A 16778-nucleotide genomic window follows, 5' to 3' on the forward strand; every position below is an offset into this window, starting at 1 on the left:
TCGGGGGCGGGGGGGGTGCTGGGGCGTGGCCTGCCAGGGAGACCCAAGCCCCCCGAGCCCGGGGCCTCATCCTGGCCTCCCTCCCTGTCGGCCAACCGTGACAGGTTTAGAGGGCTGGCTGGGTACTTCACAGAATGTTCCTCAACTGACATGTGTCTGACGTTTTCCTCAGTTAGACCAGGGCTGTGGGCTGGGGGGCCGGGGGGCAGTGCTGCTGCCATCCCGTAACACTGCCACGCATCCACGGCTGCACCGACTCTGATGGAGCGGTCAGCACCTGCCAAGCTTCTCAGGGAAAGGCGGTCTGTCTGTAACACCCCAGAATGGTCACGGGAGAGAGCGCTACGCCTCAGAAACATCAATGTGTATGATTTCAAGTACCTAAATTTTCTTTAACCATTTTTATTCTTTTGCTTCTTTAAAAGTGTTTATTCTCTATCAGACTATAATTTCTGAACTCTCTACTACGGGTGTAAAGCTAAGCACTTTATATTCCTCTGACAGACATGAGTATTCTATTAGAAAAGCGGAGCTGCAGGTGTCACATGACCTAACCAAGAGTGCAGACATTCTGAGTGGCAGAGTCTAATTCAAAGAGTCATGGGCAACACCCCGACCTCAGCAACCCCCTGGCGTGGCCTCTGCAATGGGCAGCACCCTGACCTCACCAACCTCCTGGCCATGGCCTGTGCAATGGGCAGCACCCCGGCCTCAGCAACCCCCTGGCCGTGGCCTCCGCAATGGGCAGCACCCCGGCTTCACCAACCCCCTGGCATGGCCTCTGCAATGGGCAGCACCCTGACCTCACCAACCTCCTGGCCATGGCCTGTGCAATGGGCAGCACCCCGGCCTCAGCAACCCCCTGGCCGTGGCCTCCGCAATGGGCAGCACCCCGGCTTCACCAGCCCCCTGGCGTGGCCTCTGCAATGGGCAGCACCCCGACCTCACCAGCCCCCTGGCGTGGCCTCTGCAATGGGCAGCACCCCGACCTCACCAACCTCCTGGCCGTGGCCTCTGCAATGGGCAGCACCCTGGCCTCACCAACCCCCTGGCGTGGCCTCTGCAATGGGCAGCACCCCGGCCTCACCAACCCCCTGGCGTGGCCTCTGCAATGGGCAGCACCCTGACCTCACCAACCCCCTGGTGTGGCCTCTGCAATGGGCAGCACCCTGACCTCAGCAACCCCCTGGCGTGGCCTCTGCAATGGGCAGCACCCCGACCTCACCAACCTCCTGGCCGTGGCCTCTGCAAGGAGAGCTGCTTTGATGGTCAGCGTTTCATTTTTAAAAACGGATGTGGAGCTCTCTTTTTCAAAACATGTTAATTAATACTGGGATTTCCCATCTCAGAAAACATGGTAGGAACAGAGGTGAGAAGTGTAGCCAGCTGCAGGCCTGGAGAACAGAAGCTGGTGTGCTGCCAGAGTGACTCCTGGCAGGCCCTGAGAAAGGAGGCCTGGGCCCCGCATGCACCTCGGCGTCTGCAGGGCCCGACGCTCCGGTGACTGAGCACAGAGGAGGGGCCCCAGCCTGGGTGTCGCAGAGGCCGGACACACGTGCCCTGGGCTGTGCCCCTGCCGGGTGACCTCGAAGCCACGTCCCAGTACCGGCCCGCCTCGCATGCTCCTCTGCCGTGTGCGCGCCCACAGCGGACCCGCCCTTCCCCGCGGGCGGGAGGGCACTGGCGGGGCCCCCGCGGCCGGCAGGTGCACACACCCCGCCCCACCCTAAGTGCGGCACGGGCACCTCTGTGCTCTCGCGGCGGGGCTGTACCTTGAGGTGCGTGGCGCGCTTGAAGGCCTTCCTGCACACGGGGCAGATGTGGATGCGCTCACGCCCGTGGGCTGCCTTGCTGTGCTGCAGCAGCAGGCCGGCCGAGGCGAAGCTGCAGCCGCACTCCAGGCACGCGTGCAGCCGGGCCTCCTTCTCGGGCGCACCACCCGGGGCCAGGCTGGCAGAGACGTCCGTCACCTGCAATGGGGCAGAATTCCAACAGAACCGCTGAGACCCGGCTCCCAGACAACACCCGACAGCCGCCACAGGCTTCCGCCCACTGCTCTCACTCATCTGGCTGTTTTTTTTTTTTAAAGGGATGAAAAAAGCTATCGAATAGTTCAGACGATGCAAGGACGTCACACGCTGCAGGAAAGCGATTGGCCTGTGACTCCTGTGTCAGGTGGGCACGCGTCTACACAGGAGCGTCTGTGTGAGCGAAGAAAAAAACAACAGACACACCTGTGCTCAGCTCCCCCCACAAAATGCATCTCTCGTGAGTCTTTAAGGTTGAAAACCACCGGGAATAAATGACACTCAAGGCTATTCTGTTACTGCAGGAAACAACCCACCAGATTAAACAAATGACATTTAAGGAAGGACACCCATTAAAGGCCCTGGAGGCCCGCTGACACTCGTTTTTCAAACTTACAGTAACTGAAACGCACACAGGACGTGTTTCTGACTCACACGTTGCACTCACGGGGTGGGAGCATTCAGCACCTGCCGCCTGTACTGTACCCACAAGGACAACAGGCCGTGCCAAGCCCTGAGACCTGCGAGTGTGTCCCTGAACGCGAGCGTGCTCTTGTGCTAACAGGTGCACAAACCAAAATCCAGCTAAATGGGCTCCGGTTACTGAGGCCACAGGGGGAGAAATTCCCATTCCTGACTACATCTAATTTCTATTTGAAAGTAGTCCTAGTCTCACCGAAAGACCAAAAACTAATTTCCTTAAAATCCATTTGCTAAAACTGCTTAAGCATAAAATTTAATTCTTCAGAAATAAAAAATTTCAGAGATTTATTATTCGTATTTTACTTTTCTGAAAAGTTTGAGGGGTTTTTAGACTCTTTATATTTAGAGCTATCATTTATTAAGTGTTTTGTCCACCCCCTCCAAAAAATACATTTTAAGAAAAGAGACCAGTCAGATGACAAACAGGTCTTGCACACACTCGTAAAAATGCCTATGAAAAGGCGTAACAAGATGTGAAAGAAACAGCAAAGGTGTCGCAGGAAATCCAACAAAAAGAACCAAATGCAAGGGAACGACGGCATGCAGCCTGCTGCTGCTGCTGCTTCTGAGTCACTTCAGTCGTGTCCGACTGTGCAACCCCACAGACGGCAGCCCATCAGGCTCCGCCGTCCCTGGGGTTCTCCAGGCAAGAACACTGGAGTGGGTTGTCATTTCCTTCTCCAAGGCATGAATGTGAAAAGTCAAAGTGAAGTTGCTCAGTCGTGTCTGACTCTTAGTGACCCCATGGACTGCAGCCCACCAGGCTCCTCCGTCCATGGGAGTTTCCAGGCAAGAGTACTGGAGTGGGGTGCCACTGCCTTCTCCACATGCAATCTGATCAGTGGGCAAATCAAGCAGACACTGGTAAACTGAAAACCAGGTCTCACAGCTTTGGTTACATCTCCTTCTGACCCGGAATCATGGCGCAAAGGGGACCCTGCATCTACCCTGGGTCCCTGCGCTTGGCACCTGCTCATCCTCGGCAGACAGGTGGCCCCAGGCGCACGGAGCCCTGGCTGGCGGCTCTCCCCATCCTCAGCAGAAACGCAGCCCCAGGCTCACGGAGCCCCGGCCGGCAGCTCTCCCCAGGACCCTCCAGGCCGCCCCTTCTGAAGCATTGAGGGACTGCAGACGACACGCGTGCTGTACCTGGTAGGTGATCTCCTCACAGGCAGACGACGGCTGTGCGGGGGGGCTCACCAGGATGACCTGGGGTGAGCCCGCACCCCCCGCGCCCGAGAGAGAAGGGTCCGTGAGTAGGGCTGGGAACTGCTGACCCTGTGGAGAGGATTACTGCTTCAGCAGCTGCGACATGACCCCACCCAGCGGTCACTAAACACGGCGCTATCTGGTGGGTGCTGTGCGCTGGCTTCATAAGATGCAGACACAGGGGGAACTGGGTTAAGGGAGGGTCCCTGGGATCTGTGCTATTTCTTTTAACTGACTGCAAATCCACAATTATCTCAAAAAAAAAAAAAAAGGGCTCAATAGAAACAAACAAACAAAACCCCAGGGCTTCCCTGGCGGTCGAGTGGTTAAGACTCTGCACTTCCACTGCAGCGGGCTGGGGTTCGATCCCTGGTCAAGGAAATAAGGTCCAGCATGCTGCACAGCGCAGTCCAAAAAAAGCAACAAGAACAATGAAAAATCCTGAATACAATGCCATTCACTAGCTTATTACTGGTGTCTCAATGGCTAACTTAAGCAATCTTAATGCAAACGCCCTGATTCAAAAGCCAACTGCCTAATAAAACAAATGCTGACAATCAGTGATACTCACAGAAGCGGTGACCTGAATCCACTAAAAGGGCACCACCCAAAAGTCACGTATTTCTGGTTTGTATTTTTACTTGCAGACTATTTCTTTCTTCCCTGTATTTCAGTACACTCATGCGGAAATCACACTAGTTCTCACTCCTCAAGCGCACATGCATTCTGTAAGCGCCTGAGCACTGGCTGAGGGGAGCAGGGTCTCCTCAACTGCTCAGGGGGCCCGGGTGGCTGAGCACTTTCGTGGGCCAGGACGAAGCCCCTCGTGTGCAGTGTGTCCTGAGTCCCCTCGAGAGGGCCAGACTTGCTGGCACAGACCTCACAGAGCAAAGGGCGTGTGTCACGGCCAAGTCTGCCGTGCAGGTGGACCCAGGAGGAGGCCAAGGTGGCATCACCGGTCTGGACGGGGAGGAACCGAGTCCTTCCTGGGGTCAGACAGCCCGCACAGCCACCCAGACCGCATCTCCCCAGCGCAGAGCCCAGAGGCGGAGGTGGGGCTCAGACAGGAGCGGGGAGACCCTCTGCCCTGCCGCCCACCTGCGGCAGCCTCCACGCAGCAGGCTGTGCACGTGGGGGCCAGAGGCGCGGCCCGTCAGAACTCCACACGGCTGCCTCATAACTACGCCTCGCCAGAGCTAATCACCGCTTCTCAGGATTTTCCCAACGGGGCTCTGGAAGGTTTGTCAGCATCTCAACCTTCGATCCAGCACACCTACTGCAGGGGTTCATCTAAGAACCTAAGTGGCAAGGAATACTGGAATTCCCACACCACGGACAACAGCCGGGGTGCCTGGGAGCCCCCTCGGTGACCCCGTCTACAGGGCAAGGGGCCTGGAAGCCCCCTCAGTGCCCTTGTCTACAGGGCGAGAAGCTGTGCGCACACTAAAACATCTGCACAGCTAAAATCACTGATGTGAACACAGTCACGGTAAAATTAACAAGGGGGGAAGAGTTTACACTACACGATACACCCATGAGCTTGTTTCTGTAAAAGTCAAAAAAACGTGCATCCGTATGTGTGTGTAGAAAGGTCCAGAAGCATGTACACACTCACACTTCACTGCAGTTCCATCAGGGCGGGGGGGTGGATTTCTTATGCTTTTCTGCATCGTCTGGATTGTCTTATACTTCCCATTTGGCATCAAAAAATTACTTTTTAATCGCAAAACCACCGGCTGCGTTTTGCATAGATTCCCTCGGAAAGAAGGCGCCTGCTGGGAGGACCCTGCCGGCGGGGCGTGGCACCCACCTGAGAGGCGATGTTGAGCGTGACGGTGTCCAGCCCCCCGGACAGCAAGCCCTGGGTGTCTGCCAGGGTCAGCGTGACGCTGGCCTCGGTCCCCACTGCAGACGAGGACATGACCAGGCTCTGCGCAGAGACGGCAGACGGCGACAGCGGCGTCGTGGGAGGCAGGCTTCCAGCTGTGGCGTTAAGTTCTATGAGAGAGGGGAAGCGAGCAGGTGAGTGGAGAAGCCGGTGAGTGCACGGGCGTCGGCGCGGGAAGACGGCTCTCGCGCAGGAAGGAGTCGGTCACGGTCAGCATCTACAGCCCTAGACTCACGAGTCTGCACCACCAAGACCACTGCCTCTCAGATTCCGACGCTGCCGCAAGGCCTTCATGAACACCTACGTGTCCCTGAACGCAGACTCTGCCCCATCGCCTCTCAGATTCCGACGCTACCGCAAGGCCTTCGTGAGCACCTACGTGTCTGAACGCAGACTCTGCCCCTCCAGCGTCACACACTGGAACAAGCAGGGAAAAGAAGAGCTGAAGGTGACCCCCACAGTCCCACCCCTGCAGCCAATGCAGAAGGGAACTCAGACAAGAACTTCCAGGGTCCCATCCTCACCAGGACCCTGAGCGATGACCCGCTCCGGAGCAGATGTCTGGCGACTCCGCTCACGTTCACAACCCCACCGTCCTGCACGTCTGCCTAGCCTGAGACACAGGCGCTCCAAACGGCCCTCGCAGCACCCCCTGAGCACTGACTCAGCCTGCGCGGCACTCCAGCTCCCTCTGCAGCCAACGATACGAGAAAGGAGGACACTGGGACAGGCGAGGCAGAGACGGGCCTTCTCTCCACACAACAGAGACTCATGCACCTTCTGGCAAACGAGACGGCTCGGCGTGGGGGCAGCACCCAGATTCTGGGGGCTCCAACCAAGACGCGCGTGAGCGTGACACACATGCACATGCGCGTGTACACACTCAGGCCGTCCTTCCGCTGGCCTGACGGTGGCTCAGCGCCCACTGGCTGCAGCCACGGTGCCAGGCCCTGGACGGGCCCTCCCGCAGAGCACCACACGCCGCTGCCTGGGGATGTCTGAGCACGGACACCACGTGGCCGCGGGCCCTGGCTGACCCCGGGCCTGCTCCGAGGCACAGCAGGGGCCAGGCTACTTACTTGTGGCCGGCGTTCTCCACAGATCCACACTCCCGGACTCGCACACTGTGCCGCGCAGACCTGGAACCTTCAAAAGCAGTACAACCATTAGGAGGCTGCGTGCGTCCGCTCTGAAGCACCACACGGCTCCCGAAAACCTCGCCAGCCCCCCCATGAGCAGCCCCCGCCAGGACGGTCGCGAGTGTGGATCTGTGGAGGGGCGGCACCCTGCAGCCACCATGCCCTCCACACGCCTGGATGCTCACACACGGCATGCAGAGCCGAGTCTAAAGGGAGGGCGAGGTGGGCAGGGAGCGCAGCCCCTGGCCAGGCCCAACCAGCGGAGCGGGGGCTCCATCGGAATCACTCAGGAGAGACCCCCGGGTGAGAGAAGCAAGAGTAAACAAACCGCTCATGGCAGGGCTCACCCTGGGGCAGACGGCAGGACACCAAACGTCACCCTGACTCCCAAGACGAAGCCAAAACCACGAGACACGCCCGCCCTTCTGCCAACTGTCAGAGCAGGCAAAGGACCCAGGACATGTAGCCCAGGAGAGCAGAGACACCGGAAGCAGGGTCACTAACCATGGGGCACCCTGACCCCGGGCCCAGAGAAGACACCAAACAACTGCAAGGAGGGCTGGAGTCCACACGTCAACCAGACAGTGTGGCGAGTGAACCCTGGGTAATACTCAAGAGATTTCCCACAAGACGCACGATCCTGGCTCAAGCACAGCGAGCCTCCATATGGCTGAAAAGAGCCCGGCTCAGGGGTAAAGAATCCACCTGCAATGCCAGAGACGCAGGTTCTATCCCTGGGTGGGGAAGATCCCCTGGAGGAAGAAATGGCAAGCCACTCCAGTACGCTGGCCTGAGAATCCCACGGACAGACAAGCCCAGTGGGCTACGGTCCACGGGGTCACAGAGAGTCAGACCCGACTGAGCACACCCCTTACTGTACTTAAGTCCAGGAGAAACAGGCTAAAACTAAAATAATCTCACAGACAACTAGTAAACAAAAAACCCATCTCTTCTCTCACTGAAAGACGAACTCGATTTCTTCACCAAAATCATCTTAAAAATGGACCAACGGAAGAACAAAAAGGTAATACCCGTTTAAGATAAATTCCTTAAAAAGCTGTGCTAAATTCAGGCCTCTATGAGGAACGACTTTCTGCCTCCCAAAGGGTACTGAAAACATATTCTGACTGTTCTGTAGGAAAACCATTCGCCAGGGGTGTAACCTGGAATTGACTCGGAAACAGCCTCCAAAGCCTGGCACACCGCAGAACCAGCACACGTTCTTCACTCTGGACGTGAAACTGACTCGTGGTCACGCTTCAGATCATGTGTAAATCACTAAATGGCAGTGGCAGCCGTCTCCCCACTGAGACGCAAAGAGCCCACACTGCTCCGGAAGCCGACCAGCCCCGACCGTGTCCCGTTCACACGGAGGGTGAAGACCAACGACCACCACATCACCTGCCTCCCACGGTGACGACGGGCCTGCAGCGTAACTGTCACAGGGTCACACTGAGGGGTGCATTCTGGTGCTCATCCTGCAAGAGGCATGTTTAATCTCCAAGTCATTTCCATTTCAGCTCTTACTCGTGTGGCCTGAAGCTCGGTCCGGGACCAAACGACTTGAAGGTAAATGTTGCCCATTAGTACACAGTCTCTTGACAATAAGGTACAGACAAGATCGGCTTACTTAACAAGCTCTAGTGGAATGTGGAAACCTCGCGAAAAACATCTGCTTGGTACCACGGATCGAGTGGTTCAACATGTGAGGAATCTCTGCCTACAGTCAGGATTCTTCAAAGATGCCAAAGGTGTTTAAGTTAACAGTGCAATTGAGTGCTTACGTGAAATTAATCCTGTATTTATAATAACTGATACAAAAGTCCTTTAATTATGAGCACATCTTTTACTTTATGATATCATTAGACTCCTGAAAAAAAATTTTTTTTTAAATAAGGTACCAAATTAGGCGAAAGGGGCATCGAAAGGAAGGAGAAAGACAAGCTCTCGGGCGGCTCTACAACAGTTAGTCTAAACAAAAGAAAAACTAAATCGGGAGAAAGGGGCGAGCTCGCCGTTTCTACAGAAACATCCGAGCATGCGTCCCGGGCCCATGCACCGCAGGCTGCTGTCCTGGCCCGCGGAGCTTTGCCCAGTCCCGCGCAGGCGGCGCTTGAGCCGGGACGCCTGAGGGCTGACCGACAGCACAGGGGCCTGAAGAGGTGCCAGTGCCCGGGCAGAGGCCTCAGCAGAGGCTTCCCCAACCCCCTGCTGCACGCTGATCGGAACATCACCAGCTTGAAGGAACTGCTCTCTCAGCGAATGCCGGGGTCACCAAGCCAAGCAAGACGCCACTCCCTTTAAATGGAAGCACCCAAGACTCTCCTCGTCTTTCCGCTGACTGGCCCGAGAGTCACTAAAGACAGCAAGCAGAGCCCCCAAGAAAAAGGACGGTCCCACCAGAGCCCCCGAGGGGACGGACGATCCCACCAGAGCCCTCGAAGGGACAGACGGTCCCACTAGAGCCCCCAAGGAGAAGGACGGTTCCACCAGAGCCCCCGAGAGGACGGACGGTCCCACCAGAGCCCCCAAGGAGAAGGATGATCCCACCAGAACCCCCGAGGGGACGGACGGTCCCACCAGAGCCCTCGAAGGGACAGACGGTCCCACCAGAGCCCCCAAGGAGAAGGACGGTCCCACCAGAACCCCCGAGGGGATGGACGGTCCCACCAGAGCCCCGAGGGGACGGACAGTCCCACCAGAGCCCCCAAGGAGAAGGACGGTCCCACCAGAACCCCCGAGGGGACAGACGGTCCCACCAGAGCCCCCGAGGAGAAGGACGATCCCACCAGAACCCCCGAGGGGACGGACGGTCCCACCAGAGCCCCAAGGGGACGGACAGTCCCACCAGAGCCCCGAGGGGACGGACGGTCCCACCAGAGCCCCAAGGGGACGGACGGTCCCACCAGCTGCAGCAGGCGCTCCTCAGGGAAGCAGGAGGTGGAGACGGCCCGACCCCGAATGTTCTGGGACAGAGACCGCCACCAGAGTGTGACAGAAGGCACTCGAGCCAACAGGAGACACAGAGCCTCCTGTCGCTTTGTGTGCCGCGCTCCACGGGGCGAGAGAGATGTCAGAGCCCTGGAGGCAGTGAGAGCTGGTCCTTCACAGCCAGACACAAGCCACGACCATCAGGGAGCGTCTACAGAAACAAGCATGCCGCGTAACTTCAGCAGCACTTGACATACTGCAGACGCCTTACCCACACAGACGGAATCAGAACTGAAAACTCCCCGTAACGAGAACAAAAAAGTTTCCCACTTCAAAATTAACAGGTGAAAGAATGCAGTTCTATGACACAACTCTCTTAGCTCCCCAAAATTAAACAACAAACTGATGAAGGAGGGACAGAGTGAGTCCAAAGCAGAGACAGGAAAACAGAGGGCAGAGGTGGAAATGAGCGTCAGAAGCCCGGGTTGTGGACCCGCCCCAGTCCACCAACATGAGATGCTAACGAGGCTGTCGGGCACCCCTTCAGCAGAGGGGAGGGCGGGCGGGAGGCCCCTCGGGGACCTGAGTGGACCTGACTGCATGCAGCCCTTGGCTCACTGCCCACTCCAGCACACAAGGCCGGCCCATAGCACAGACGGTTCCAGCAACCTCCTTGGCCAGGGATGCGCCTCCCCTCGGGACGCCACCCAGACCGGGTCGGCCCGGTCGGGGCGGTCTTCTCTCCCGTGTGGCACTACGGCTGTCACCCTGCACCGCCACGTGGACTCTGTGGTAAATACCAGCGCCCTGCCAGTTTCTAGGATCCAAAAGGCAGGGGCCCGTGGCCGCCTCGCCCGGCATCCCCACTCAGAGGGGCTCTCAGCACATGGCACGCACCGCACTCTGTGGGGACAGGCCACCACTGGGTAAAAAGGCACTCCAAGCAAGCAGGAAAACAAGTCTGGCTCTGGGTACTGAGAACCACACATATCTAAAGATGAAGCCTTACCCTCAAAAAGAAATGAAAAATACAGGGTTGTCAAACAAGAGGGCTGAGGAAGGAACAGGAGCTCTGTCAGGCCCAGAAAATGGGGCACCACCTGTGAGGCGGGGCCTCGTGGCACTGGGGCTCTGGCACTTTCATCTTGATGGCGCTCATTTACTTTTACTTTGTATTAGAGTTGACACTTCAAAACCTTAGAAATATGCTTTCTTTTATGAATAATTCTGCCATCCTACACTCAGGAAAAGGTGGCACAGGGCTCACCCCGCAGGCACAGAGCAGGGAGCCCAAGAGCCTTTCAGAGCCTGGGTGTGATGGAGCCATCAGGGCCGGCTTGCAGACACACACAACGCCTTGCACGCTTGCCTAAGAGCATTCACCTTTGCAGAAGGCAGGAACAACCCTGAAAGGTCAGTAATACTCAAGAGAGTGCTGGGTCCCAGAACTACACAGGAGCCTCTAATTGTCAGGAGCTACACCAAACGCATGAGAACAGGCAGCTGACACAGCTGCCACCTGGAAAGACAGGTGGCCCTTTCCACTGACAACGCACACAGCCCTTTGACTGACAAATCAGGAAGCCTTTCGGTTGTTCACTGCATACCTGAAGAGTTTAATGTTGCACTCTGTGAGAGAAGCTGGTCATTGCTTATCGTCAAGGTGGCACCTGTGGATTGATTATTGATTGTAGGTGCTGACAATCTTATGCTTCCATTTAGTTCACTACTTCCATTAGAACTGTGCTGAATAAGATCTTGACCTAAACAGAAATGAACGTTGTGAGATATGAAAGTAACATGTTAACTTACACACTGCTAAGTGTGCTAAACATACAACATCACCCCTCTAAACACGAAAGCTATCTCATTTTTAACATTTATACAAAAAAATGAAAACAAGACTGTGAAATGCATTGCCCTAAATGCAAGTATCTGTCCACATGCTTTAATCTATGAAGTTTCTAAGTAACTCTTAGGAGCTCTACTTTAACTCCTCCATGTCTAGGCACCTACAGCTACATGCTTTGCTGAATACAACTTAAACCGAATTGGAACTATTTCCCACCATGCCGGACGACCAGCTGCAGCCTCGGGGGCCTGGTGGTGGAAGGACAGGAGGGCAGCGTGGCCACGGCGGCTCTGCTGCGGGAGGCTCTCTGCCCCGCAGTGCCCTGGACGTGCATGGTGGCTCGCACACACCATGACATCCTCCCACCAGGAGACTCGGGTTTCCATCAGCCTCATTAGTTTCACAGTCTCATAACATGATCATGCAGTGTGCAAACAGGAACAGGAACATCAAAAACCTGTTGCCTTTTCAATGAAAACCAGGCTGAATGCGTTGTAAAGACTTGGCAAAGAGAAGCTGCTTTTAAAAAAATCTATTGTCGAGCCAGGTGGAAACAAGACAAATATACGAAACTGGAGGGCAAAAAGACAAAACGGGTGTTGCACTTGGCTCTACCAGCGCCAGCATCCCCACGCCACCCCGGGGCGTACACCTGCAAGTACAGCTGAGCAACAGTGGAGGTGTGGGCGAGACGGAAAACGTAGCTCCCACCGCAAGAGCAGACCGAGGTCAGAGACCCGCGGGGAAAGGCACAAAACCACGTGGCACTGCTCTTCTCCCTGCTCGACAGGGCTCTGTGTGAGTAACTGGACTCAAGTCACCAGGTAGGAGCGCTCTACTGTGTAAGACAGCTGGGGAGACCAACCACAGTCTTCATCTTCACCCAGCGTTTACTTCTCTTCTTATGAACGGCTGAAAGGTCTACACAACTTAACTGAAGTAATATTTGTATTCTAGCATTCACAAGCATGTATATTTCCGTGTACTCATGGAAAAAAAGAACATTCTACAAAATAACGGAAAATCTCTGTAAGTGGCCACAAATTAAAAGCTCTTTCAGACTTCTCAGAATGGGCTAAGAAACTGTTGGCTTAGGAGTCCTCAGAGCCCATGCTCAACACATATAATAATGAGGAGACAGGAAATAAATCTTAGGCCTTTAAAGTTTAGGCAAACTTTACCAGTTTCATCAACTAATAAAGATTTCTCCTATGATAAACCTTTTAAGCTAATTAAGAAAAAATTATAGTTATATTCATCTAATACACTAAAAAGCAATAAAATAACTGAATGATCAATATAGGAAAACATAGGAGAAACAGATATACAATCCACAAACAAAAAAACACATTTTCTGAACCACAAGCAAGAATCCCACATTTTGTGCTTTTTGTATAGGACTAGCAAAACACCTCTAAAACTGAGATTACTCAAAAAAAGTCTATCTGATCAACGAAATAGCTTTCTTAACATAACTCTTCTGTTTCCAACAGTAAAATTCAAATACACACACACACACATATACACACACAGGAGAAGTTTGCTGATTAGATAAAATCCAAAGTTAATTTTTGCTGCATATTAGAACCTAAAAATCAGTGCTTGTCACTGAAGAGCTCCATAGGAAGAGACTGTTCCATAGGAACAGTTCCTCCAATTTCTCTCACAAACTGAAAGGAATAAAGACACCTCTTAAAAGAGAAAGCTTTTGGTTTCCTTCTCAGTAACTGTGCTATGCCAATAATGGTTTATGCAGAAGCCTTGTGGAACAGAGGTGACACTCTGCGGCCCTCTCTTGGGGCTGTGCCCAGGGTCTGGCCGCCACACCCCCAGCACTGTCAGGGAAAACACAGTGCCTCCTGCCATCACAGCAGATCTCCAGGGAGGCTATTCTGACTCCCAGCAAGATGTTTTTTGTTTTTTTTTAAATACTTTCAAAGCTCACAAGGGTGTTTCTATGAGACTTAAATGAATTAATATTTGTCAAAGTTACTAGAATAGGACCTGGTGCACAGTAAGGGTCAAAAAAGTTGTTGCTAAATTTAAGAACTGCTAAGTTAACACAGAGTTCATGGCTAAGAAGTATGTGGACAAAGCACACCTGTAAACTGCGCTCCAAGCTAACTCAGACGAGACGAGGGGGCGGTCTGACGGTGAGCATCACAGGCCTGGTGACCGACACGGAGGCTCAGCGGGCCGGCCCAGGGGCCTGTGCTGCCAAAGGGTGTTTTCTACCCACTTACCTATTTTTCTATCGTTATTTTCTACATGATCCGAGAAGAATTCTGAAAGGTAAGGAGAGTGGGTATCTGTAATGCTCTGGGGTACCAAAAGTATACACTTAAACCAACTACACTCCTTCAGTTCAAAGGAGCACGATAAGCATTTATGAAGTACGGTTTTCTGCTCTTGATTAAACAAAAAATACGTGACCAAACTAATGGGCTCAAACTAGAAGTGCCGTGGGGAACCACCACGTTTAATTCCTGCCATCAGATATGAACTGCAGGAACATTTTCACTAAATGGAGTTTCCCAGGTAAATTACAAACACTTCTGAAGCACTGGATTTATGCAAAGCTCAGTCTCACAGGAAAAAACAACAACAACAACAAAAAAACCCAGATAAGATTTACTTAAACTGCAGGTGAACAGATTTAAAAAACCTGAAGACTCACCAGAGATGGTCAGGGTGATCTCCTGTGGCGGCCCTGAGGATGTGGCAGCAGCAGGCCCGGCAGCCTGGGCCAACACCTGGCTCAGGCTCGAGTTGTTGATGGTCAGGGTGATCTCGTGGGGGCCGCCGGAGGTGGAGACCAGGCCTTGCGAGGTCATCACCTGAGAGAGGTCTTGCGTCCCTGGTCACCGTTATAAAACAGAACAAAGCTAGGCTTAAAAAATAATAATCCTCCCCTTTCTCCTATTAAAACTCTAGTGACACTAAGAATTTAAGATTCAAAACACAGTATCAGTCATCTCTAGGTCCTTCATCTAAAATGATAAAAGAGAGAGAGAGAGAGAGAAAACTCTTATGTTCAAACAGGAAGCCAGTTCTATGAATGCAATCTCTGCACGCATTGGTTAAACATCACTTATCTCTAAAAAAAGCTTAGTGCACTCTTAGGACACGTGATGCATTTGTTAAGCTCCACACAGAGAAGAAAACAGCACCTTAGGACCCAGTGCATGACTGTGCGCAGCGAGCTGCAGCCCAGCTGCCATGACCGCCGCACACCAGCTCTCACCGCTGCTGCTGGTGGCCAGCGCCGAGTCCTGCTCCGAAAGCGGGCCTATGGCCAGGTTGGCAGATGTCACCGTGGGCTGCAGGGACAGGCCTGGGATGGGCTGGATGACCACACTGGCTGGGACTGTGGTGTCCGGCGTCTGCAGGGAGCTGCCCTGTGGGGCCAGGCCCGGCTCCGCTGTCAGCTGCTGAGCAAGCAGGCTGCCCTGCTGCAGGGTCTGCTGCAGGACACTCGGGTCAATCTGAAAGCACAGAGGGCCTTGTAATGGAAAAGTCACGTGGAGGGTGATTGATACTCGAGAAGTGCAGAGACGCCAAGCAGGTGTCTTACCTGCAGAGTGATGTTATTGACAGTGGAGGCATCGATCCCGGAGATCTGGACATTGGGCCCCACCAAGTTAGCTGCCAGCTGTAGCTGTATGCCTTCCAGGGTGGCCAAGCTCCCGTCCGTCAAAGACACTGTCCAGTCACCACCAGCTGCAAGACAAAACAGGGATGACTGGGTGCCAGAAACCTTCTTAAACAGAAAAAACTCAATGCTATACAAGGATTTCCAAATATGTTTTACACACGTATCAGTATGATCCAGTTAACAAATACTAGTGTTCACTTTATATCATACATATATAAATACATGATGGGAAAGACGGAAGGCAGGAGAAGGGGGTGACAGAGGATGAGATGGTTGGATGGCATCACTCAATGCACATGAGTCTGAGTAAACTCTGGGAGACAGCGAAGGACAGGGAAGCCTGGAGTGCTGCAGTCCGTGGGGTCGCAAGGAGTCAGACACGACTGAGTGATTGCACACCACCACCACCGTGTGTCTGACTTAACTGTCACAAAACAAACCCTGTGAAATAGGTAACATCCATTTTTAACACATCAGGAAACTAGGCTCAGAGAGATCACTCTGATCAAGCCCAAGATAGAAAACAACGCTATTATTTTACTGGGCTTTAACTGTGCCATGGGTCATTAGACAGACAAACAGCCACTTAAGATGTCTAGTAAATATGAACATTTGCTTCACTCTTTGTAAGCACACAAAAGATAATGTTTATTTAATATTATTAGTAAATATTACCTGACTAAAATGTAATGCTTTTCAAACACTACTGTGATCCAAGAGCAATTCAATAATTACAGTGTATTAAAAATAAGGCTTAAGGGGAGTAATAAATTATGTCTGTTAAGTTTTGAGAATATTAAGAAACAAACAGGTTTAAGCCCAACAGACCAAAGAGCTGAAGGGTAAAATGCAGAAAGGATGGTAGAGAGAATGGGAAACGGAAAGACGGACCGTCTGAAAGACGGAATTCCATCTTCCCACTGCCTCCTGGGAAATCTCAGGGAGGGCAGTGTCGGAGCTGGCTGGGTGGACACAGCGCATCAGTCGCCCCGCAGCCTCTCCCCGCGCCCCCAGCACACGCGGCCCACCTGACACGGAAGCCGGCAGGACGGCCTGGCCCAGCAGGCCCGGCTGCAGCAGACTCTGGTCCAGCTGCCCGGTCAGCACCGGGCTGTTCATGATGAACACGCCGGGGTCGGCAGAGGGTGCGGGGGCCGCGCTCACGGGCTGCGGGCCCTCGGCCGCCGCCCGGGGCGCGGGCTTCCGGGCCTTCTTGGGGTCCGGCTTGTAATGGAACTGCATGTGTGTCTTCCTCCGCCCCGACGTGCGGAAGCGCAGCTCGCAGTGCGGGCACTTGAAGGGCTTCGCGCCCGTGTGCAGGCGCATGTGCACCTTCAGGCTGCCCTTGGTGGAGAAGGCGTTGCTGCACACGTGGCAGCTGAAGAGCTTCTGGCCTGAGGGAGGAGCCCAGAGTCAGCCGGGCTGAGGACTCGTCCCGGCCTCCGCCCCCCGCCCCCGCCCCTCCTCTCCCCCTCCAGCCTTGGACGCACGTGCTGCGTCCACCTTCCCCACCCCCTCACCGCCGCGCTCCCAGGGCCCCAGGACATGTGGCTGGAAAGCACTGTTTAGGACCTGAGTTTGGAGTTCCGTCTTT

The 16778-nt window shown here is 54.2% G+C and overlaps 1 protein-coding gene across 1 annotated transcript in view; it reads right to left on the bottom strand.

Annotated features, from left to right (window-relative positions):
- Positions 1–16778, bottom strand: part of ZNF236 (zinc finger protein 236) — a 68690-nt gene that overhangs the window by 6243 nt on the left and 45669 nt on the right. Inside the window, exons 22-28 of the mRNA XM_068993914.1 lie at positions 16213–16578; positions 15104–15249; positions 14774–15014; positions 14207–14386; positions 5530–5717; positions 3660–3788; positions 1773–1970 (exon numbers count right to left, since the gene is read on the bottom strand). Of these exons, the coding sequence (XP_068850015.1) occupies positions 1773–1970; positions 3660–3788; positions 5530–5717; positions 14207–14386; positions 14774–15014; positions 15104–15249; positions 16213–16578 (1448 nt within the window). The remainder of the gene's footprint in view (positions 1–1772; positions 1971–3659; positions 3789–5529; positions 5718–14206; positions 14387–14773; positions 15015–15103; positions 15250–16212; positions 16579–16778) is intronic.

This window comes from Capricornis sumatraensis, chromosome 21 (genome assembly GCF_032405125.1).
Source record: "Capricornis sumatraensis isolate serow.1 chromosome 21, serow.2, whole genome shotgun sequence".
NCBI classification, from domain to species: Eukaryota; Metazoa; Chordata; class Mammalia; order Artiodactyla; family Bovidae; genus Capricornis; species Capricornis sumatraensis.